The following is a 23558-nucleotide window of genomic DNA, read 5'->3' as shown; positions in this document are numbered from 1 at the left end:
CAGTAAAGAACTGCATTAAAATTGTTTTATCGTTACATTGATGTTGATTATTGGCCGTACATTAGTCCAGAGCACCATTTCACAGGAAAGGTCTTGTAAGCCTGAAACAGCAGTCTGATAAGAGGGTGTGATAGCCCAATCCCACCTAAGAGAGGTCTGAGAAGAGCTCAAGTAACAAGCTCAATTTCTGCCTCCTTTGCCCTGGTGAAGGGATACCTACACCAGCTTGTCTTTTTGAGAACTTGCATTCCACCCTATTACAGGCAGGAAGTTTACCACTACACCACACTACAGCATTTAAGTGTTGGCATATTTTTGAAGGATATTAAGTACCATGTTAAGATGAGGTACAAGTTTTACAAGCAGGCAATCCAGTTGCTATCACTGATGTGGGAAAAAAAACATTTTTTTGCTTCTCTTTCCAGAATAAAGTGTTCGCGCTAGGTATTCCAAAAAATTACAGCAAGACAAGACCCTATTTTGTTGTGAACTTGAAGCTGAGAGACTTATATAATTTACTGGAAAACATTTACCAAAAGCTAGAACCACATTTAAACTTTCAGAGTTTTAGCATGGGTTTAAGAGGCATTTAGACCTAATTACTAGACATAAAATGCAAGATAGCTACCAATATAAACCCCTTTCCTAGGAATGCTGGCTAGTAGACAGGGCTAGAAACCAGGCATCACTTCATCTGACAGTTTACTTATCTTTAAAATGGCTAATTACAACATGTATGTAGCTTAACACATAGGGATTTTAATAAAATACTTTGCAGTTGTGCCTTATGTAGAGATTTTTTTGAAGACTGTACTGTTGCCATCTTGAGCAGTAGCCACTTGAGCATTTTCACTACAGTGGCAAGTGGGTTATGGTGGAAAGTTTATTTATTTTTTTAGTACTACAGAGCTTAATGAGGCACCTGCAATATGTTTTACTATGTGGAATTAGTCCATAGAGAACACAGTGACTTTAAAAGGGTTGAAATCCATGGCTGTGAGCACCAGCCAAGGGCCAGAAATCTACCTCTGGTGCTAATGTCTATGCAGAGTTCCAAGTTCCTTCATGATTTTTGAATTATTAAACTAAGCTGTAATGCACCAGCACAATGCAAACTATACCAACATCAAATGAAATGTACATTGCATGCTTTACAGGATCATTTTATTTTGCTATTGCAAATAGCTACAGAACAGAGTTATGAAAGAATAAATAAGTTAAAGCACTGAGTAGCAATTTCCAAAAGCACATAAAAGGGCCTTTAGTTTATAATAATTGAATGTGCTTCATTATTGCATCTGATTCAATTTTCAGAAAGTAACCAAAAATGAATGTAGATGAAATATTTTTCCCCTCTGGCCAAAAAAGATTTTAAATATGCCTGCAGCCAGCCCTGCTACAAATAATAAAACGTAGAAAAAACACCATTGTAATATCATACAGCAACGTATTGACATAACCAATCTGTGTTAAGTGTCTCAGTCCGTTCCAAAATACTTCTGTCCAAAGTGTGTTGGTGCAACAGGATGAACTTCTGTAGTTAAAATTGTGATCTCTGGGAACTCCTGGATGATAGATTTGGCACCTTTTAAGGAGGAAAGAAGAAAATAGCTGAAATTACACTTTGTAGTTCAGCCCTGCGCCTGTAGGATTTTATAAGCAGTTGAGCAGTACCTCACCTCTGCTGTCCGATCCACTGTTTGCATTTACACATGGCTGTGCAGCTGACTGGCTATCAGAAAGTCTTTTCAAGGATTGTGTATAGTCCTACTCTGATGAACAAAGTAGTTACAGGCTACTGTGAATTACCTAGGTCTACTGCATGCTAGTGGCAAGAATTTCTGCTAGTGTTAAATCTACAGTAGCAGGAAACCACAAAAGATCCCACCCCCCAGTTTACAGAATTGGTGCTTTCATTTTTGAAAACTGATTGAGAAGTCAACAGCAAGAAATACATGGCTATGCTATCCCCGGATGAGAGCTAGCCCCAATACAGTTCACAAACAAAAGGTAGCTTTGCAATGCTCTGTAGGACAGGGACATATTCTGTGTAACTGGCTACCAGGTAATTCCTGTTACCAAGAATTTTTCACAGCTGCAATTCTGCCCTCAGTCCTGGAAGCAGGCCTGCTTTCCTTTACTGCTATGTCTGTTTGAATTTCATGAGTAGCCCTGACAGGCATTAGAATTTCTCCATTCTCCCACCCTACTAAACAGAAACCAAAAGTCATTCTCAAAGCCCCAGATCTCAGCAGAATAAAATGGGACTGAATTCCTTTCTTAACCGGTCAATGCTATTGTTATTCACAAGGGATCGCTACGGAGTCATACGACATGATCTTGAACAGAGGGGAGAAGAAAACATCAAATTGAACCAATGCTTTTCGCATCACATTTTATAAACTATCACGACCACCTTTTGTTTTGTTTACATTTTATCCATTCTTTTTCTCGCACTTCAGTCCCCAAATAAGACTACATTAAGTCAGCTCACTGGAACTCTTTAAAAATCTAAGCATTGTGTACAGTTCGGTGTTGCATGAATAACCTCCTCCTCACCTATTCCTTCAACTTACCATGAGGTGTGGAGAATAGGCTTAGTAGGATAATGACACTTGGTTGAACGCCATGTTCTATAAGAACTTTTACAGCTTCAATGACAGTATTGCCGGTGCCTGGGAGGAGGGGAAAAACAAGACTGTCCTTATCAGAAAAACTTCACAAATCATTTGGCACTAGAAGAAGAAGAATTCACATTCAGAGGGGATTAGTGTGCCACCAATACTAGCGTGTAAGTAAATAGAAGGAATATGTCCCTTTTCTACTGCAGTACAGACCACTCACTCTGTTACCCATGGAAGCTTAGTCCCTTGATGACACTATTGCATCTGTACACTAAAATGCTGTATTAAGAGCCTAATCCAAAGTCTATTGACATCAGTTGGCTCAGGATCAGTCCCTAAGGCAAGAAATCACAGTTGAAACAGAAAATGGCAATCGAGCTCCGTGTGAAGGAGCTGAATTAAGTATTAGAGAATTTGCTTCAGCCTGACATAAGCTCTGCCAGCTTCTGAGGCTCTTTGGTGGCATTAATTAGTTTAATTTTGAAATAATTTAATATAAACTTAAATAGAATTATTAATTTTTAAATGTAAAATGAACATTAACTGGTATTTAATTAAATTGAAATTTTAAAGTGTTTAGTTCTAAAACTTTTCTACACTTACATACTAAAATGTATATATTAAAAAAGCAATTTAGAGCAAATCCCAGTTCTCCCCCACCCCACATACACAGTGGGTCATACTCAGGTAATTTGCACTACATTTATTTTTACCTCATTAGAGCTATGGCCTCAACATGTGCATTTTAAAGATAATGCCTGAACAACTAATGCAGTTTGACTAAGGCTTAGTCTAGCAGAACTTGATAAATTCTCTGCCGTATTGCCCACGGCAAGCTAAAATCCTACTAGGAGCCACTGAAATTCAGGGAATTTTACACAGAACACCCCTCAGTCAAACAATATTTAATGCCACCTAAGACCGCTCTAAGATACTCACTCAGTATTGGGTACATGAGAAGAACTTTTCTCCTGTAAATGTCTGGTGGAAACTTGGCATAGTACACTTTGGCTCTCTGAGTCTCTTCGTCGCTCTGTATCAGGATTTTTCCTATTCGGATGGATCTGCAGCAATCCCGTAAGCCTTGTTCCATTGCCTCTCCTTCAGTTCAGCAACAACAACAAAAACCCTGTTACACATCAAGGAAGAAAGCACAACAAGCTCCTACTACTGAAGGGATATTCAATATTTAACTATGGTAAAGAGATTATTAAACCAAATGACTAAAATCACATTAGATTATTAACTGGAAATTTTCACTCTGCTTAGACAATGAAGTTAGCCTGATCAGTATCACTCATTGGACCCAAGCACCAACACAAGGCTGGTTTTCCCGGATATACCAAATCTAAATCTAAAATAGAGCAAAGTTTCCTACAAACATTTTGATCATTCCTACTCAGTATGAAAAACCCCTTTAAGCACTGAGAAGGAAGCTCATCTGCAACTCTCCAGATACTGATGCAACATCATGATGCTACAGAGGGGACATAAAACATTGCATCAAGTGGATTTTAGCTTCTTGCTGTTAGATCTTTAAGAGCTGTTGCTATCAAGCTGCTAATGAAGCTAGATAAAAAAACCCACTAGCGTTCCCCAGGATGTGCGCAATTTCTACCAGTAGCTGCAGTTTATTTGGAGAACGGGGGGGGGGAGAGAATTAATGTCAACGACAATGGGGGTTTCTAGAGGAAGGGAGGCCTTGCTCCATTTGACCTAGCACCCCTTCTCTAGCAGCCACAGGAAATCCCCAGCAACTGTTCTATTTCCTGAGGGGTTAATAAAACACATTACTTGACAGTGGTGGGTGTAAGCTTGGTTGGAACAGGACACTTATGAAGAGAGAAGAATAGCAGTTGGAGGACTTCAGTGAATTTTGTTCATCAGAGGAAAAAGGGTTGTTGCTGTTCTTAAAAGCAAGGTGGTAAAGAGATTTAAAGAAGCGCTTTAAACACAGAAATGTTAAGAAACCAGGGCCTACCACTTCTCATGATGCTGACTCCACAGTTTCCCTTCTCAAATTTCACTCCTTCATACTTGTACCCTGTGGGAGGAAAGACAGACCTGATGATCAGTGGAAGTCATTGTTCCTTTTTAACCCATTTGGTGCCCCTTCAGGTTATAATCTTAAATGATACTCCCATGAATGGAACTAATCTCTCTCTAAGTACATACTGTATAAAGAGGAGCTACGGATGTGTGCCAAACTCTGCATGGACCAGCAGTATGACAGTGTGCCAAATATTATAGGCCTGAAAAAGTGAAGGGCAGAGGAACAAAACCGTAAGTTGGCAAAGGGCTGGTAACATGGGGTTTAGAAAAGAGCCTTCCCTGCTGTAGGATTTTAGTATAACAACTCGTAATCTGGGCACTCTTCTTATGAAGGATGCCATACAAAACAAAGCTGAATGGTAACTTCCAAAGAAGCCAATGGATACATGCCAGTGCTGTGGACAGATACCAGAAATATAAAACTACCGGAGTTATTTGATTTGTGCAAGGAATAACAGGAAAATACTATGAGTGTGATGGGGTCAGCTGACAGCCCTGGAAGCTAAAGTCCTTTACTTATTCAAAGAACAGCTTGGACAGCAGGGCAAGCGTCCCCTGCCCAAACGCTGTGCTTCAGTCTTAATACCAAGGCTGATGCCGAGTTCAGTCTACACCTGTGGAGAATGAGGGAATTATGTGTACTATTTTTTATAAATATAAAAAGCCCCTGTGGTTCTCTGTGAGATGTTACCCAGCCTGACTGCCAGGAGATAAATCAAAAGAAGCTGTTAAGAGGGAAGCAAACAAAAACTGAAATAATGTCCTTGAGGAAACACTGGGAAAGCTGTTTATTGGGAACTAGCCTGGATGAAGCCAGGAAGTGGGTAAGCAAGATTTACTCTTCTCAAGGCTAAGCCTAGGATCAAAGGGGATGCTAAACAAAAACGCTAGCCTCAGGCACGCAGAAGTGAGTGGCCAGAGGTTGCCCAGGGAGTGTCAGCAACAGCTGCCACTCTGGCAAGGAAGGACAGATACAGAGGAGGCAAGCTGCAAGCATGACAGTCTGCTTCTCCCTGCCAGAGATGAGGGTTACTCACAAATGCTGGCAAGGCAAGATTACAGCACAGTATGGGGAAATGTGTATAGGGCTCTGTTGCATTAACTCTTTGCTCTGGGTGCTCCGGTCTTTTGGGTGTAAGAATACTTAATGCTTTGTTTTGGAAAAGCTGCTCTTCAGTTGCTTTAACTAGTAGAGGGTTCGAGAGCGAAAGTGATATAGGTGCCAATGCTGCTGGGTCTGTCAGATTAACACAGTTGGGAACACAGAGACCTGGTCAGTCCATGTGGTGCCATCCAGAATGAGCTGTAGGAAGCCAGGCCTGTCACCTAATGGGAACACTCAAGAGGTCTACAGCACAGTTTGCTCTATAACCATAATAATGGCCCAGTCAGAAATCCTGGGGCGTTCTTCTGCAAAGGAGCTACCAACTGCAGATTGGAACACGGTGAACTCATTTCACAGAGGCCACTTAAACAGCTTTCAAGTGGTGTCAGTTGTTGATTGACATGGACTGGATTTGAAGCGAGTGTTCCAGAGGAGAAAGGCAAAACTGCTGTTAAACCAGTAAGACTGTGTTAATCTGTATTACTTTCAGAGCCCCTTTTCCAAATTCTAGCTAATGCTACACTGTTTCCTGTTTAACCTGTTTTGTCTGTAACCTCATATTTGGCTTCAACAGGAACAAGCCAAAATGAGTCACCTGGGTTCTCTCTAGTGTTAACACACAGATGCTTCCCTGCTGATGTAGAAACTAACTTCCTGCTCCTTTGTCATCACTGCCAACTGATTCATGGTTGTAGGCAACAAGGCACAGAGAATTTTGCAAGGCCTCTTGAATCTGCCTAAATCCCCCGAACTCTCCTTAATGGGTAAGTAAAACATCATTAGTTTTATTTTCATCATCACAGTAAGGGCAAGTGAGCACATCTGGCACCTGGACTGGTACATTTTCATGATCATTTTGCAAGATTGATTTAAACTCTTACTAAATAGCTTCTGTGTTTTGCTGAAATGCTTTAGCCAGTAAGGTTTGGGTTTTTTAAATATCAGGAAGAGGGGCCTTAATTTTGCACTCTGACCTGAATGTTCAGCTGAGTCAGCCTCACAAGGATTCTAAGTTCTACTTACATGTAGTATGAAGCTTTTACTGCCGACCCTACCAGCTGGGGAGTAAACGCCCAGTTACCTGTTGGAGTGGTCACTGTGCATTCTGTATATGGTAGCTGATTTAATCCCTCTTCAACCACAAGTCTGATCTGTAGAACCAAAGGAAAGCACCAGCTTAGAGAGGTTTCTTATCCATCAAGGTAAGGTACTGTATTCTAGTAGTGTTACCAACATGCAGTGAACATGTCCCCTTGCCAGTTTATTTTCACATCCTGATCTCCATTCAGGAGCTGCAGTGGGCTGCCCAGAACAGCCTGAACCACAGCACAGTAAACACAAAGCCAAGTTCCCCAAGGTAAGTCAGTCAATAGAGAAATCTCATCACCCCTCCTTTTGACACCTGTCAGTTGTCATTATTATGGGATGTTCTGCAAAGAGATCGCACATTCACAAACATGGCCCAGTTTTAGCAGGGAGCGCTCTACAGGAGACAAAGCCAGTAAGTTCCACAGCTTCAGGTGACCTGAAAACCCCTAGTCCTCCCCCAATGATAGCTTTGTAGCTGTACCCCAGGCAAGGTTATTTAAAATGTATTAATCTGACGCAGGGATGATTTCCCATGAAAGGAGCTCCAGGTAATAAAGATTTAGAAAGTATCGTGAGCCAGCGATTCAAAGCCCAGAATGCTCAAAAAAACCTACAGCCAAGCAAAAGTGAAAACCCATTAAGCAAAAGTCACTGTATAATGATATAAGTGAGGCAATCTCTCTCAGGACTGAGAGCACATATTTCTCCGGGCAATGGATAAGTTAAGGTTCATCTCCACTGTTCTCATTCCAGGAACAGGGCAAAACCCACCAGAGGAATCTTTTCCATCCTTCCCTCTCAACCCAGTTTCCATAGGCTGTCTGTTTAAGGAACTTCTTCAGTTGCAGTCAGTGCCAAAGGCCTTTTGATTCTGAATTTCAGTACCTTTAGTGGCATGACAAGTTTGATAACACTCATAGAATTATAGAATATTACAGTTAGAAGGCACCTCAGGAGGTCATCTAGTCCAACCCCTTGCTCAAAGCAGGACCAATCCCCAGACAGATTTTTACCTCAGTTACCTAAATGGCCCCCTCAAGGATTGAACTCACAACCCTGGGTTTAGCAGGCCAATGCTCAAACCAACCTTAACACAAGAATGTCCATTTAGAGCAAAGTTTTCTAATGGGCCACATTCAGAGGTGATGGAAGGTTAAGTCAGTGAGTGAGTGGGTCAGACTTGGTGTAATTCACACATCCAGGGGCCAAAAGACAAGAAAAACAATCAGCAAGATGCTGTAAGTAAATGTCAGGAAAGATGGATACTTTCATTTTTCTCCATGGCATATAAATTACACCAAACTGCATATCAGGAAGTGGGTCCAACAGAGTCCTGCAGCTCCACTGGCATCCCCTGTGAATCTGGCCGAATGTGTCCATCTCTAGTCTGGTAGTTCCAGCTAACAGGAAGCTGTCACTGCCAACTTTTCCCCTTTTTTAATGTGAAGTTTTCTTTCCTGCTCTTTACTGGCACATTCTAATTCTGACAGCTTGAAGGAAATGTTTTGATATTTCACCACCAAAGCTCTAATCCAAGTCTTTATAATGCTCAGATCATCTTCTTAGACCATTATTTTAACCATGTGCCTCCACTAGCTTCCCCTTCTCCTCTACAAACACCAGATTTGTCCTCACCATCATGATTCAGCTGCCTGACACACTCTTCACAGATGCATTAGCACATCAGTGACAGCCACTTTCCCTCTGCCAGCCTTTCCACCTATTAGTCCCCTTCTCCCCGTAGCACCTTTGCACACACCCTCCTGCTGCCTATCACGTATGGAATAAGCTGCATGAAAAAAATTTGTACTGCAAAATTTATCGGCCTTCAAATCTCTCCCTATGACTCACCTCTGCTGTGACCCTCCAGGAGACTGCTAGCAGCCAGTGCCAGGCGGGCAAAAAGCCAAACTGTGCTCACATCCAATCCCACCACTCTGTTTACTTCATCCGTTACATTTTGTCATTTGGGCAGTGACTGGATTTTTATTAGGTTTGTACAGCGCCTAGCACAATGGAGCTCCAATATGTCTGAAGCTCTAGGCGCTACCAAAGTACAAATCAAACAATAAAATACACAAAGCAAGACATCCCACAATCCTAGGCATGGGTTTTCCATTTCTTTCCAGGTCTCTCTCTCTCTAACAACTGTCAAGCCTGTTGCACGATCAGCAGGTAGAGGCAATCCTGTGAGCAGCAGCTCTTGATCTGTAAATGTGCTAATTAAGTAACACTGGACTCCTGCAGCATGAGCCTGAGTTTGCCTCAGTGACTGGAAAGTGTAGTCTGTACATCCCCGACACTGGCACAACACCTCTAGGAAAATATGAGAGGGCCCAGAGTGAGAACTTTCACACTGGGGAACTGTAACAGGGGTAAGTTAGGGTTAATTAAGGTTTTCTTCTGCCCGTCTTGCAATAGCCATTATTTCTCTTCTATCAAAACTTTAGCAACATATTTCTGACCTATTTTTTTGAAGTGATTTGATAGCCAATTCACTGGGAGGAATACCCCTTTGAGAGTAGGGCATGGTGGGAACCCTCTCCAGGGTGAAAAATAAAGTGCTTTCAGAAGGAGCGCAGTATGGTAGAAGCTCTTGTAGAGAAAGCATCCTTGACTGAGAGAACCAAGCTCTGTTAATGTTCAGTATGGCTTATGTCTGGCTTTCTTTCGGGTGAACAGTGTTTGAATTTATTAGCATTGGACATCTGGGCTTTAATATCTTTATTGTTTGCAAATCTTGACTCTGCATATAATAAGATTTTGGGATCTTCACTCTGCATATAATAAGATTTTGGGAACCCTGACAAATAGGAACACTGAAATGGAGCTCACCTAGAAATAAGTCTTTCATATCCTGTGTGTATCTTCCATGATTGTCCTTTATCTGCTTTAATTGTCACAAATGTGTGCTTAAAACCAATGACGTTTGTTGAAGACTGTGACACCCCACATTCTTCACAGAAATATGGTTATGACATGAATATGGCATAAATAAGATGTACTTTATGCAAGATGGCTTATGTAAGATACCATTGGAAAGATGATGATTTACTGAATGCGATTATCCAATTTGTATGCATGTATCATAGTTTTAACATGTTAGCAGATTGAAGTAAAAACCCTGGGCTCCCCAGCAGTGTTACTTTGACCTGTTAATATGTACTGGTGGAGGTATAGGCTCTTGGATTATTATTACTATTATCTATTTGTAATATCGTGTAGTCATGGACCAGGACCCCATGTTCAGGCCATTAAAGATTCCATGGCACTTTTAACAAGAGTATGGGTGTTACTCAAAGGGAAATTGGAGCAAGCACTTCTTGCTTACCTATGTTTCCCCAGCATTCTCAATTACCTACATGCTTTTCACTTGTGTCCTAACATAGTAGTGTGTGCTGTTAAAACAGCTGCTGCGTTCCTCAGGTGGCAGAAGGTATTTGTGAAATCCTTTGGCATGAAAGGCATCTTATTACAAGACATTAAGAAAGTTACTGTCAAACAGCATTCACTTTGTATAGGAGTGCATCACTCCCACACGATGACTGCTCTAGCATGAAAGTCCTGTTTAACACAAGCACAGCAACAAGAAGCAGAAATTCTCCACCTACCAGACGATCAGCAGAAAATACAAAGTCCCCTCTACTGGCTGTCCTGAAAAAGGTAACAAAAGTGCTAAATTAAACCGTGGAATAACTTTTATTTCGATAACATTGATAAATAATTCAAGGATAGTACATTGTGCATAGCAGGAGTTCTCCGCATAACTAATTTATACTGGATAAAACTAATTGGAATCTCTTGATAGTGGGTAACTAATATTCATGGAACGTAAAGCTACAGCCAGGCTTGCCTCTCACTATAGGCTAACATTTTGCAGCGCTTTGCCCAAAGCAATTAGAATATGAAAACTTAATACTGTTCTGTAAGCTTTCCATGGGAAAATCTGATCTTGCTTCCACTCCATCCTAGTAGGCCACCCAAACTATCATATGTTCACTGCTTGAATTTACAAACATTGTGCCTGATATCCTGCTTCCAATCAAGTCAATAGTCAGAAGAATTGCCACCAAATGGGAGCAGTACTGAGCCCTCCAGCACTGAACTAAGAATCCAACTGTCTAACAGCCCTAAAAAAACCCCAAACAAGCCATCAAAATATCATGTAGGTATAGCATATAGCGGGGTAGCAGCAGCAGGACTCAGGCGGTGATTTAAAAAGCTCCGGGCTCTGGCCACTGTGGGGAGCCCGGGCCCTTTAAATCACCAGCCCAGCCTTGCTGCCACAGCTCCGGGGTAGCGGCAGCAGGGCTCCGGCAGTGACTAAAAGGGCCCGGGGCTCCACACAGCAGCCGGAGCCCGAGACCCTTTAAAGCGCCACCAGAGCCCCCCTGCTACCGTGCTATATGTTATATCAAAATGATGCACTTATTAAATTAATTATATTGACTTGGGAGGAGACCTGGGTCTCACTAAGCAAGCAGTGTTTGACTGCATAAGAATAGAGAATAATACTGAAAATATGGCAGATCAGTGGTACATCCTCACCTGGAAAACTGTGTTCAGGCCTGGTCACCCGATGTCAAAAAAGATAGCAGACTCAGGAGTTCAAAGATGGGTGATGAGAATAATTAGAGGCATTGAAAAATTGTAATTGGAATAAAGTAAGGTAAATAGTCCCAATCTTTTCCTATAGTACCATGATGAAGGTATATAAAACTAAGAATGGTACAAAAAGGTAGATTGGGAACTATCATTCCCACATTCCTAATAAAAGAACAAGGAATATTCAAGGAAATTGTAAAGAATAATATCCTGCTTGTCACAGGATATTATTCTGGTCAAAAGCTTAGCAGGATTTGAAACAGATTAGTCATTTATCTGGACGACAAGACTATCCATCATTGTTACAAGCTTAAAACATAAGGGTTTCTGAAGGGGTATAGCTCTCCAGCTTTAAAGCCTAAAGCAACCTCTAACTAATGGGGGAGAGGGGTTTCAAAGGAAACCTTCCTTGGTGGGAGGTTATCCCATAAATACCTACTGCAAAGTAACTTGCACTTTCTGCTGAAGCATCTGGCACTGGTAACTATCACTGACAGGATACTGGACTAGATGGACCATTGGTCTGATTCAGTATGGCAGTTCCTCTATTTCTTTTCCTGACTACTGGGCAAAAGTACTATATGACATCAGTGTGTATATTCAAACAAACTGAAGAACTCTTGCCTTTAATCTCTGTTAGATAACTTGGCTGTTACCTAATAACAGTAAGCAGTTTTCAAATAGGGTGGTAGGTTTGTTTTTAAGCATCTGTCCCTTTTAGACCCCTATTGATATGCAGGGGAAGGTTCAATCCACATAATATTTCAGTGAAATGTCATGGAAACATTATTTATGGAAGATTATTTTTTTAAATTCTGTTTTGTATTAAAGCAACAATATCACAAAGAAGAGAAAATATACTGAAGCAATACAGCCATGTTCCGCTTGCTGTGAAAACTAAATGAAGGCACCGAGTGTATTTTAAATGTCTGCCCTGCTAGAAGTGGAACAGGCAGGGGATGCCACCCTCCACTGCCCCCTCTCCTCTCCCCCCCCCAGCAGTGAAGTCATCTCACTGATGTGTTATGCACTGCTGAGTCATCCAGCTTTGTACAGCAGTCAGGAGCATATACCCTGCTGCTTTACTGTCTTCAGTTCTATATTATTCACTCTAAACACTGCAGGGAATAAAAAGCCTAAGTAGAATACAATAAAATGATCACATACAAAAGCCACAATAACCTTTAAATACCTACATTAAATCCTGCCTAGTGTTAAGTCTGGATTTTAAACAATACAGACACACTACTGATCTAAACTATTGAAGTTGCTTCTATGGAAACCAGAGATCTTGGGTTCACTAGACTTGATTTTATTGTAAATTGCAATACTACAAGTTTTAGCCTCGAGATCACTAAATCTAATCTATCCCTGCTATGAATGAATGAACTTTTGTGAGATGATTTTTATAGTCTCATCAGCACCGAGCTATAATTAAGAGACTACAGCAGTGTGCTCCCACATAACCAATGTTTAAATGTACAAGTATGCACTCCATTAGAGGATTCAAAATTCACATCCATTAGACTTAAACTGTGGGCAACCACCTCTAACTAAACTGGAAAGGTTGCAAAATTGAGCATGTTTGTGAAAACATCTTGGATGTAGAGATTAGGAAGTGGGATGGAACCTATCGTATCCCCCAGTCTCCTGTACACGTGGCCAGCTCCTGTTAACATTAAGGACAGCTACATAAAGCAAAAGGAACGTGGACAGCTCTAGAGAGAGAAGTGGACTAAGTCAGTAATGACGATTCAGTGGACTAACATGCTTTCTTATCCAGTATGAGGCAATAGAAGGACTAAGAATAATGCCAATTATTTTAACATCTGTAGGCTTCAGCGGCTGTACTGACAACAATGCCAGGACAACGTCCTGGTGATGGCAGAAGAACCTAAACAGAACAGAAAGGAGAGAAATACCCACCAGCTATTTGTGGTGATAAAATACATATATTAAGACTTCATCTTGCAGACACAAGGTTTATCCAAGAACAGTCACTTGCCAAATGGGCCCAAATCTTGGCCATCCTGTACTTTGTCACATGCCGCTGACCAGAGCGCCACAGCATGGCATGACTCCTAGGATACTTACAAAACTCTGTGTCCAAGAAGGGGAAACCCATGGAGTGCCACCCAGCCCACAATGGTGAGAGCTTTTTTAAAGTTTCTGATATTTTGCCTGATTTTCCACACCATATTTTGCAGCAGATGCCTGATAGTTATTGCAACTGCAGGATTCCATTAACTTCCCTGATTCCTGGAGAGAGGGGAGAAAGAATTATTTGCATGAGCTCCCGCTTCCCCACGCATCTCCCACCATGGAATGAATACAGAGCTCCCTGTGCCCCTCTTCTGCACTAGCCCCAACTGTCCTCAGGATCCAGTAGGCTAATATGGAACTAACCTATGTCAGAGTAAGGCCTGGTCTACACTATAGTGTTAGGTCGAATTAAAAATGATTGTGTCCACACGACCAACCCCGTTTCGTTGACCTAAAGGGCTCTCAAAATCGACTTCTGTACTCCTCCCCGGCGAGGGGAACAGCGTTAAAATCGACTTTGCTGAGTCAAATTTGGGGTAGTGTGGATGTAGATCGACGATATTGGCCACCGGGAGCTATCCGAGAGTGCTCCATTATGACTGCTCTGGACAGCACTTTGAATTCTGATGCACTAGCCAGGTCCACAGGTAAAGCCCCGGGAACTTTTAAATTTCATTTCCTGTTTGGTCAGCGTGGCAAACTCAGCAGCACAGGTGAGCATGCAATCCCCCCAGAATCGTAGCACGTAGAATGTTTCTACACTCCCCCATCATCTCCGTCCCTGAGGTTGTCACAGATTAGAAGGTGAAAAAAACGCACTCGTGATGACATGTTTTCCGAGCTCATGCAGTCCTCCCACACTGATAGGGCAAGGCTTAATGCATGGAGGCATTCAGTGGAAGTGGCCAGGAAAGAATTAAGTGAGCGCAAAGAGCGGAGGCAGGATGCGATGCTGAGGCTAATGGGGGAGCAAACGGACATGATGAAGTGTCTGTTGGAGCTGCAGGAAAGCCAACAAAAGCACAGACCCCCCACTGCATCCACTGGATAACTGCCTCCCCTCCTCCCCATGTTCCATAGCCTCGTCACCTAGATGCCCAAGAACACGGGTGGGGGGGAGGCTCTGGGCACCCAGCCACTCCACTCCAGAGGATGGCCCAAGCAACAGAAGGCTGTCATTCAAACAGTTTGATTTTTAGTGTGGCTACAATAATCAACGTGGCCTTGTCCTTCCCTCCTCCCCCACCCAGTGCCAGCGCGCTTTTAAACATCCAAAGGCACATTCTACCACCATTCTGCACTTGCTCAGCCTATAGTTGAACTGCTCTTTACTACTGTCCAGACTTCATGAACGGATCCCTCGAACTCGTTGCTGGGGAGCCGGAGAGCAGAGTTACAGCGGAAGCGGTGGATGATGACAGTTTGCAATCCTACTGCACCGTTTGCCGCCAGCAGCACCCAGAAGGACCAAAACAGATCCCCCAAGCTTGTCGCTGAGAAGCAGGAGAGCAGAGTTGCAGCGGAAGCGGTGAATGACGAAGGTTAGCAGTCCTACTGCACCGTGTGTTGCGAAGGCAAGGAGCTGCTGCTGTGTAGCAATGCCAGCTGCTGCAGGTGCTTCTGTGTCAAATGCTTGGAGGCCCGGGAAGGGTAAGGTACCTCGGCCAAGGCAAAAGAGGAAGAGCCCTGGAGTTGTTACGCGTGTCAACCACAGAAGTGCTATGGGGTTTTACAGCGCTGACCGGACTGGAATGTATGGCTGCAAGACTTCTTCCCCAGTGACAAAGAACAGGAATATGATGCACCTAAAATCTAAAAAGGCCCACACATTTCCCAGAGTCACTATCCTTGATAACAGAACATCAATGACTGCATTGGCTACTTGGATCACAGCAGCCCCCACAGTACTTTCCCACAACAGCAGCAGTGACGGTGAGCTGAGCGGCCTCTGTGCTTACCGTGGTATGGCGTCTGCATGGGTAACCCAGGAAAAAAGGCTCGAAATGATTGTCTGCCATTGCTTTCACGGAGGGAGGGGCGACTGGCAACACATACCCAAAACCACCCGCGACAATGTTTTTGTCCCATCAGGCATTGGGAGTTTAACCCAGAATTCCAATGGGCAGCAGAGACTGCGGGAACTGTGGGATAGCTACCCACAGTGCACCACTCCGTAAGTCAATGCCAGTCACAGTAGTGAGGACACACTGCACCGACTTAATGCGCTTAGTGTGGACATACACAATCGACTGTATAAAATCGATTTCTAAAAATCGACTTCTATAAAATCAACCTAATTTCATAGTGTAGACATACCCTAAAAGACTACCCTCCTCTGCTCCTGAATAAGAGCCACAAATTGCCTCTCACAGCCCTATATATTGGCCACTCCTCTCTCATCCTGCCCCTCCTCACTTTGTGGCTTTTTCACACTGTCTCAGTGCCTCGATCATCCGTCTTCTGGTGCGCTAAGAAAACACACTTCCCCTCTAACACTTGCAATTGTGGTGCTCTGTTCCTTTTTATACTACTTTCTACTTAGAGAGAGTGCTGAAACAAGACGTGATCTGGATACCTTGTAAGTGAGCCAATTTTTCCTTCCTTCCCAGCACTGTCTATTAATGTCTCATTACGATATCCATATCAAGTAGACCAAGCTCTTGGAAGCAGGGAACTAGTCTTGGCTGTAAAGCTCCACACCCATCCCTGCTGCATCCATTCTTAAGAGAGGATTTCCAGCACTACAACTGCTTAAAAAGACCAGACAAGATGAATTATGCTATTCCCAGAAAAGATCATCACGGCAAGTTCTAGTCACCCTGTGCCTAACTGTTCCTTCTCCCCTATGTGGTTTAGCAGGGGACATTTTAGAATCTTCCTGGATGAAAGACTATTGCACCCTGGAATCTTTCTCCACCACTGAAATGCAGCTGTCTTTCTCAGATGGAATGTGGCAAGAAAAATGCTGCAATTTTTCCCCCCAGTGAAAGTGTAACAAAATGAGAGGTGAAAGCCCATGTTACATTGGAAGCCTACTTGCCTTTTTGAACAGCCTCAGTGGGTTCCCCTCCCCTCTTACACAGTAATGTTTTTTCTAGTAAATGTTTAGTGAAAAGCTCGGAGTGTCAGTTACGGCTCTGCTGCCTTGTCATCATGTCATGTTCAGGATCAAGAGCAGCTCTGAGACTTGTCATCATTTCAGTAGATGTTTTAGTGATCCATATTTATGAGTCTCCACCTCTTCTAAACAAAATACCATAGCCTTGCAATGAATCTAATATGTAAATCTCCTAAAAGGAAGAATCAGTCAGTGGCTTGTAGGCTTGCCAAACCCAAAGACCTATTGAATACACTTGGAAAAGCTGAACACTTTTTTACTTGCAGCAAGAAAGATACCCATCTGGGTTCAGTAAGTGGGATATTTCCCTACATTCCAAAAATTACAGTTTTCTTTTACTAGCCTCAAAACTCTTTACAGGTGAAACCCTTCTCACCAACAAGTTTTGAGTGGACACAACAACACCATAGGTTGGGGAGGCAGAACTTAATCCTCCCTCTCTCCACAGCCCACTCTCACAGCCCCTTTCTGCTCTGCAGTGGAGATAGCTGCCAGGAAGTGTTTCTGATGTGCAAAGTCGCTCTCTATGGAACCTCCACACCCCGTACAGCGACACTGCAGCAGCTCCGTGCATTCTGTGCCTGTGATACGATTACTCTTCAGCACACAGAGAAACAAGATACAGAAAAACCCTAATTCAAAATAATTTAAACTACAGAAGATAAGGTTACTTAATGCATACAGTGTCCTGGAGAGGTGAAGTATTGTACAGATATGGATGATTTGAACCATTGCTTGAAAATTTTACACAACAGCTATTGTCAGTGGCCCAACCAAAGGCAGATACAAAAGACCAGGGAGGGCCACTGGTAGTGCCCGGTGGCAACTGCTGCAATAGTCTGCTTCCTAGTCAGCAACAAAGAGACTCTCACAAATGTTGACAATTTCACTGCTGCCCAACCCTGTCTGAATAACAGCCAGGAAACTGGCAAGAGTGTCTGCTTCATGCTGCTGCTCACTAACTTTTAAAACCCTGAGAAAACAATCAAAGGCAGCTCGCTCCCTTAAAATTGTTCCAGAGGCAGCCTCATTCCGTTCTTCTCCTCTTTCACAATTGCTTTCTGGGAAATCCAGCGCTCAAGGACTTTCTCTATTCCTTTTCTTGCTCTGGTAAGTTTACATCTATTAGCTACTGGGAAATGTTAGTCATATCTGTGTGGTTCCCTTCTCCTGTTCAGCCACAGAACATGTTTCAGTCATTGCAAGTCAGTAGCAGAACCTAACTGGAACTCCAAGTCACGTGCTGCTTTAGATTCTTCTTGGTATTCTTATGTGCATTATTTCAATACTTTTTTAACAGGTGAGGCTGCAACATATACCTCACACTGATTTAGTGTCTTAAAAACTTGGGTTTTTTTAAATAAGCCACGCTTACAAAAAGGGAGGCTCTCCTTGAGCAAAGGAATGAACGTGGGGGTTCAAAGCAGTAGGAATTTGAAAAACAATCTGCTACATGCCAGAGAAGTGGGGATTGTAATGGAACTACTGACCTATCCAATAACACAGTGGCACCAATGGATGCGTCTACAGTAAATCTGACATCATAGCCAGTGAGCAATGGTTCTTCCTGCTCCGAAGCACAGGACCAATGTAGTACTGCTTTCTATTCTCTGTAGGTTAATAGCTCCTCATTACATACTGTTGTCATAAACAGATAGCTAAGGGTTAATGTCTCTTTCACCTGGAGCACCTGACCAGAGGACCAATCAGGAAACCGGATTTTTTCAACTTTGGGTGGAGGGAATTGTGTGTCTGGGGTCTTTGTTTTTCTGGCTGCCTGCTTTCTCTGAGCTTTGGAGAAGTAGTTCTGTTTTCTAATCTTCTGTTTCTAAGTGTAAGGACAAAGAGATCAGCTAGTAAGTTATATGGTTTCTTTTCTTTGGTATTTGCATGAATATAAGTGCTGGAGTGCTTTGATTTGTATTCTTTTTGAATAAGGCTGTTTATTCAATATTCTTTTAAGAAATTGCCCTGTATTGTGTCACCTTAATACAGAGAGACCATTTGTATTTTTTTCTTTCTTTTTTATATAAAGCTTTCTTTTAAGACCTGTTGGAGTTTTTCTTTACTTCAGGGAAATTGAGTCTGTACTCACCAGGGAATTGGTGGGAGGAAGAAATCAGGGGAGATCTGTGTGTGTTGAATTGGCTAGCCTGATTTTGCATTCCCTCTGGGGGAATAGGAAAGTCCTTTTTGTTTCCAGGACTGGAAACGGAGAGGGGGAGTCACTCTGTTTGGATTCACAGAGCTTGTGTCTGTGTATCTCTCCAGGAGCACCTGGAGGGGGGAAGGGAAAAAGGATTATTTCCCTTTGTTGTGAGACTCAAGGGATTTGGGTCTTGGGGTCCCCAGGGAAGGTTTTTCAGGGGGACCAGAGTGCCCCAAAACACTCTAATTTTTTGGGTGGTGGCAGCAAGTGCCAGGTCCAAGCTGGTAACTAAGCTTGGAGGTTTTCATGCTAACCCCCATATTTTGGACGCTAAGGTCCAAATCTGGGACTAAGGTTATGATAACTGTGCATTTTAGCATGTACATCCAAAAGCAGGAAGCAAAGTCATAACACAGCAAGGAGGCAGACACTATGAAAGCTACAGCACAGGTCTTAGAAGTAAGACAAGAAGAATAACTGACTCTGAATTAAGGAAAGTGTAAGCCTCTTTCAACTTTTGCAATGTTTTAACTAAAAGTATAAAGAGCTTGTTTTTTTTTAACAAACGCTAGGTCTTTCTACCTGTGAGGATTCCTTCCTGCGCCTGCTTTTAGGGTACTATTAAAAAAGAAAGAAGGAAAATGACGAGAGACTAGAACTATAAAAACTGGGCAGTTAATCATGATTTCATGTTTACTATATGTGTGAGAGGTAACTTCTAGTCTCAATCAAAATATTAACAGGAATGATCTGGCAGTTGATCTACTTTAAAATCACTTCTGTGGCCAAACTAGTGACTTATTGGTCATGCCCTGCACTACTACGAACATGTTTCTGTTCTCAGCCCCGGACTCTTGTTCTGAGATGGGAGACCTGGAGAAGAAAAGGGACTCTGTTCCGTGTAGAAATGAGCAGAATCTTGCAATATATCTGTTACTTAAGGAGTAGTGTTGTCTGACTCCAAACCAGAGAAAACCTGGTTGGATCAAGACGTGTCCTAAGAGTGGGGAGACCAGGAACAAGACAGATGAAGCGGGTGAAAGGACACTTACATTGTTTTTGACTAGTTTCTGTCTTTGTCATGCACAAAATTTAAACAAGCCTGGACATAAGAGACTGCATCAGAATCAAGACAGTTGGCTTGCAACTAAAATAGACAGTGTGGGTGTATCCCATGTGACCAATTTCCAACAAATGCAACAGGGCACATGCTGGTGCCCCATACCTTCCCCAGCTTCTATTTATGGCTCCACACAGACTTTTCATTCTGTGCACAATATAAAAAAATCCAAAGAGTGGTTGAGTTTCACAACCATTTCCATGTCACACCTTGATGTTCTGTAGAGCAGTTTTTCTCAACCAGTGGTCCCTTACGCAGTTTAGGAAGGCAGCAAGCCGGTCCCTGGTATCAAAAAGGGTGAGAAGCACTGCTCTAGAGAAAGGAAGTGGCAGCTTTTTACACAAAGTCTTACTTCTCTTGTCTCAAAGACGACGAAGAGCTCTGAACCTGCCAAGGCCTAAGCGTGGGTGGCAAAAGACTCAAACTAAGGAGTGCAAAGATATTACAGGAAGCTTTAAAGTCACGGGATTAATTTATTTATCATAAATGGTATTGAAACAGAGTTCACAACCAGAATTCTGCATTTCTGGGATTAATTATTTACAGTTACAGAGAGAACAGGCTCTAGGTGAACTGGAAACTGTCCAATTCACAGCCTTTCTCATGCCCAGCTCAAGGCTCTTGAGGTAATCCATGCTCACAAATTATCTGAAACAGCTGCAACAGCTGGCCACTTGACCCAAGGCTTCGGACCATTACTGCAGAATATTACAGTATTTGTATAAGCACTAACATGTCTAGGGAAGATGATGTCGAGGCCTCCTACCAATGCTAAGGCTTAGTGACTATTCTGTGATCATTCTCCTATGAAACAGTCTGCATGTGAGATCGGAATCTGATGCCAAATTCAATAGACATACTCAGAGACTGGATTCCATAACATCCATCAGCCAGGACCCAGAGTGGTCTCAAAGCACATATCCCCACCCAATGTTGGAATCTAATTTCTTCATATGTCAGGACATGAACAGTTTATTTAAATACATTTATAATGCTGTTTGTTTCCTCTGAGAGGGTAGGAAAACATTTCTAATGCTAGAGAGCAGCAATGGAGATACCAAGACAAGACAATTCAAATTTGTCACCAGTGTAACCCCATGTGACTGCACCAACCCTTAGGGTTAGTAAAACTTGTCAGCAAACCCTGGGTTTGTTAATCTAGGGTTTAAGCATCTACACTCATTTGTAACCCCAGGTTAGGAATCATTGAACCCGAGGTCCCAGCCTGGGGTTCCAGCATCTACACTGCATTATGTAACTACTCATACCCCGGACTTAGCCCCCTCCCACTCTAGCCCTTTGTTTGTGGTTCAGTCTGGAAAAACATGATTGTCCAGCAAAATTGACTATCCAGAGGACACAAAGTCAAGCCCATGGAATTGTGAGATGCTTTTGGCAGCTTCCCAGAGCATTAGTCCAGTGAGGCTGCATCTATGCTGCAAAGTGAGAGGGCTTGAATCCTGAGTCCCAGCTGGACTAAGGCTTGGACCTTTCACTCCCATAGGGTCCTGGGACTCTGAGTCCAAGCCCTGGCTTTAGGCAATTTGTGTTTAGACACAAGGGGGAGTTTAGGCTTCAGCCTGAGTTTGAACTCTAGGCTGTAGACGTATCCTTAGGTTATGTCTAGACTGCGATAAAAGACATGGCATGGCCGCAGCTGGCCTGGGCTTGTGGGGACCTGGCTGGGGGGGGCTATAAAATTGCAGTGTAGGCACTGGGGCTTGAGCTGGAGCCCAGCCTCTAAGACCTCGTGCGGAGTGAGACTCTCAGAGCCCCAGCTCTAACCTGAGCCCCAACGTCTACACCGCAATTTAGTCCCACAGCCTGAGTGCCATGAGGCCGAGTCAGCTGACCCAAGCTCTTAGACTTAGTGCTGCAAGTTTTACCCCAGGGCTGGCTGGAGACAGACCCAGAGAGCTACAGCAGCACATTCTGACATGCTGCTCGTCATGTAGCAAAGGGGCACTGCAGACAAAGAGTCTAAGACTCAGAAGCAAAATAAAACCCAAGATACTTACTCGCCCCTTGAAATGCCCACAAAGACTGAGCAGCATCTAGATCTCAAAAAAACTAGGAAGCCTGAACAGTGGTGTCCCTTGTGTGACCAGCTACAGTGCTGCCGGATGCACCCTAGTTGTTACCAAGAACTGGCCCTCCTCACAGCCCTACTTTGCTGAGCCAAGTCCTGTCACTTAGGACACTTTAAGCCTTGCCTGATTCCCTCTCCGTACAATTGCTGCCCATGCATACCCAACAGCCTCCTGCCTGCCCCCTCAATCCCTCCTGCTCCTCCACCTGACCCCCGTTTTCTGCCTGCCCCCCAGCCCAATCCCACCTCCTGACCCCATCTGATCCCTCGTCTTCTGCCTGCCCCCCAGCCCAATCCCTCCTGCTCCCCCATCTGACCCCCGTCTTCTGCCTGCCCCCACCTAATCCCACCTTCTGCCTGCCCCGCCAACCTAATCCCTCCTGCTGCCCCCATCTGACCCCCCTTCTTCTGCCTGCCCCCCAGCCCAATCCCTCCTGCTCCCTCCATCTGACCCCCATCTTCTGCCTGCCCCCCCAGCCCAAACCCAGCTCCTGCCTGCCCCCCCAGCCCAATCCCTCTTGATCCCTCACTTGCAGCCTGGGCCTCCTCAAACCGATCCCTCCTGCCCCCAGCCGGGACGCTCCCTGCCTCCTGCCTGCCCGCCCCCCAGGCCAATCCCTCCTCGCCTCGCACCCCAGCCCGATTCCCTTCTCCCCACGGCGGTCCCCGCTCCCCCACCGCCCCGGCCGGGCCCTGCTCTCACTTGTCCCTGATGATGGTCTGCAGCTCGCGGATCTGGTCGTTCATGGGCAGCAGCTTGAGCTGGGCTCCGATCGGCAGCGGCTGCGGCCCGGGCTCCTGGGGCGGGACCCCATTGCTGCCGCTGTCCGGGCTGGGGCTGCTGGCGGGGCCGGGCTCCGCGAAGCGGATCAGCCGGGTGCTACCACAGCCGCCCCCCGCCCCGGCCGCCGGCTGGTCCTCCTGCTGCCGGGGGCCGCCCGCCGCGCCCAACGGCCGGTTGTGGCAGGGCATGGTCTCCATGCAGCGGGGCGCGCGCCGCCACCAGCCGCCCGCGCGCAGCCCGGGTCCCTCGCTCCAGGCCGGGCCCGGCCCGCCCCGTCCGCGCCCATTGGCTCCCGGCCCTGCCACTCACCACTCAGGCGGGGTCCAGCGGCCGGGAGCATAAAGCCCAGTTTCCCGCCACGCCCGCTTCCTGTGCGGAGCACGCGGGAGACGGCGGGCAGAAGGCTCCTCCCTCGGCGTGAGCGGTCTGGGCTCTCAGTTCCCGTCCTGTGTCCCCTGCTGCCCCTTTGCTTTCCCCGCCGGGCAGCAGGGGTCCTGCTGGGGTAGCCCGGTGACCGTGCTCCCCTGAGCCCCCTTCCTTCCACGTCGGCGTGTCCCTGGCGCTCCGCAGCCGGGTCGCTCAAGGCTCAGCAGGGACGCCTTGCGGGGGGCTGCTCCAGCGGGATCGCCAGGGTGATTTGTAAAAGGATTGAGCGTTCAGCTCAGCAGATGTTGGGGGGGGGGGGTGCCTTTAACTATTACAAAGGGGGAAACCCTCTGCTTAACCCTTTTTTGTTCGGCCCGTGTAAGGATTGTCCGAGCAGGTTAAAGGGTTTGCAAC

The 23558-nt window shown here is 44.6% G+C and overlaps 1 protein-coding gene across 2 annotated transcripts; it reads right to left on the bottom strand.

Annotated features, from left to right (window-relative positions):
* Positions 1–1147: 1147 nt before the first annotated feature.
* On the bottom strand, positions 1148–22975 carry UPRT (uracil phosphoribosyltransferase homolog). 2 transcript variants are annotated; one of them, XM_030575062.1, is made up of 7 exons: positions 22698–22975; positions 10482–10524; positions 6863–6932; positions 4606–4668; positions 3564–3725; positions 2577–2675; positions 1148–1585 (listed from the first exon to the last, which is right to left on the bottom strand). In XM_030575062.1, exons 1-7 carry the CDS (start codon positions 22973–22975, stop codon positions 1479–1481), a joined length of 822 nt encoding a protein of 273 aa, XP_030430922.1. In that variant the 3' UTR covers positions 1148–1478. The 2 variants fall into 2 exon arrangements, with proteins under 2 accessions (XP_030430922.1, XP_030430923.1); XM_030575063.1 differs by lacking the exon at positions 22698–22975 and adding an exon at positions 13570–14330.
* Positions 22976–23558: the final 583 nt, after the last annotated feature.

The sequence above is a fragment of the Gopherus evgoodei genome, chromosome 9 (genome assembly GCF_007399415.2).
Source record: "Gopherus evgoodei ecotype Sinaloan lineage chromosome 9, rGopEvg1_v1.p, whole genome shotgun sequence".
Lineage (NCBI taxonomy): Eukaryota > Metazoa > Chordata > Testudines > Testudinidae > Gopherus > Gopherus evgoodei.
This window is presented reverse-complemented; position numbering and strand designations above follow the sequence as displayed.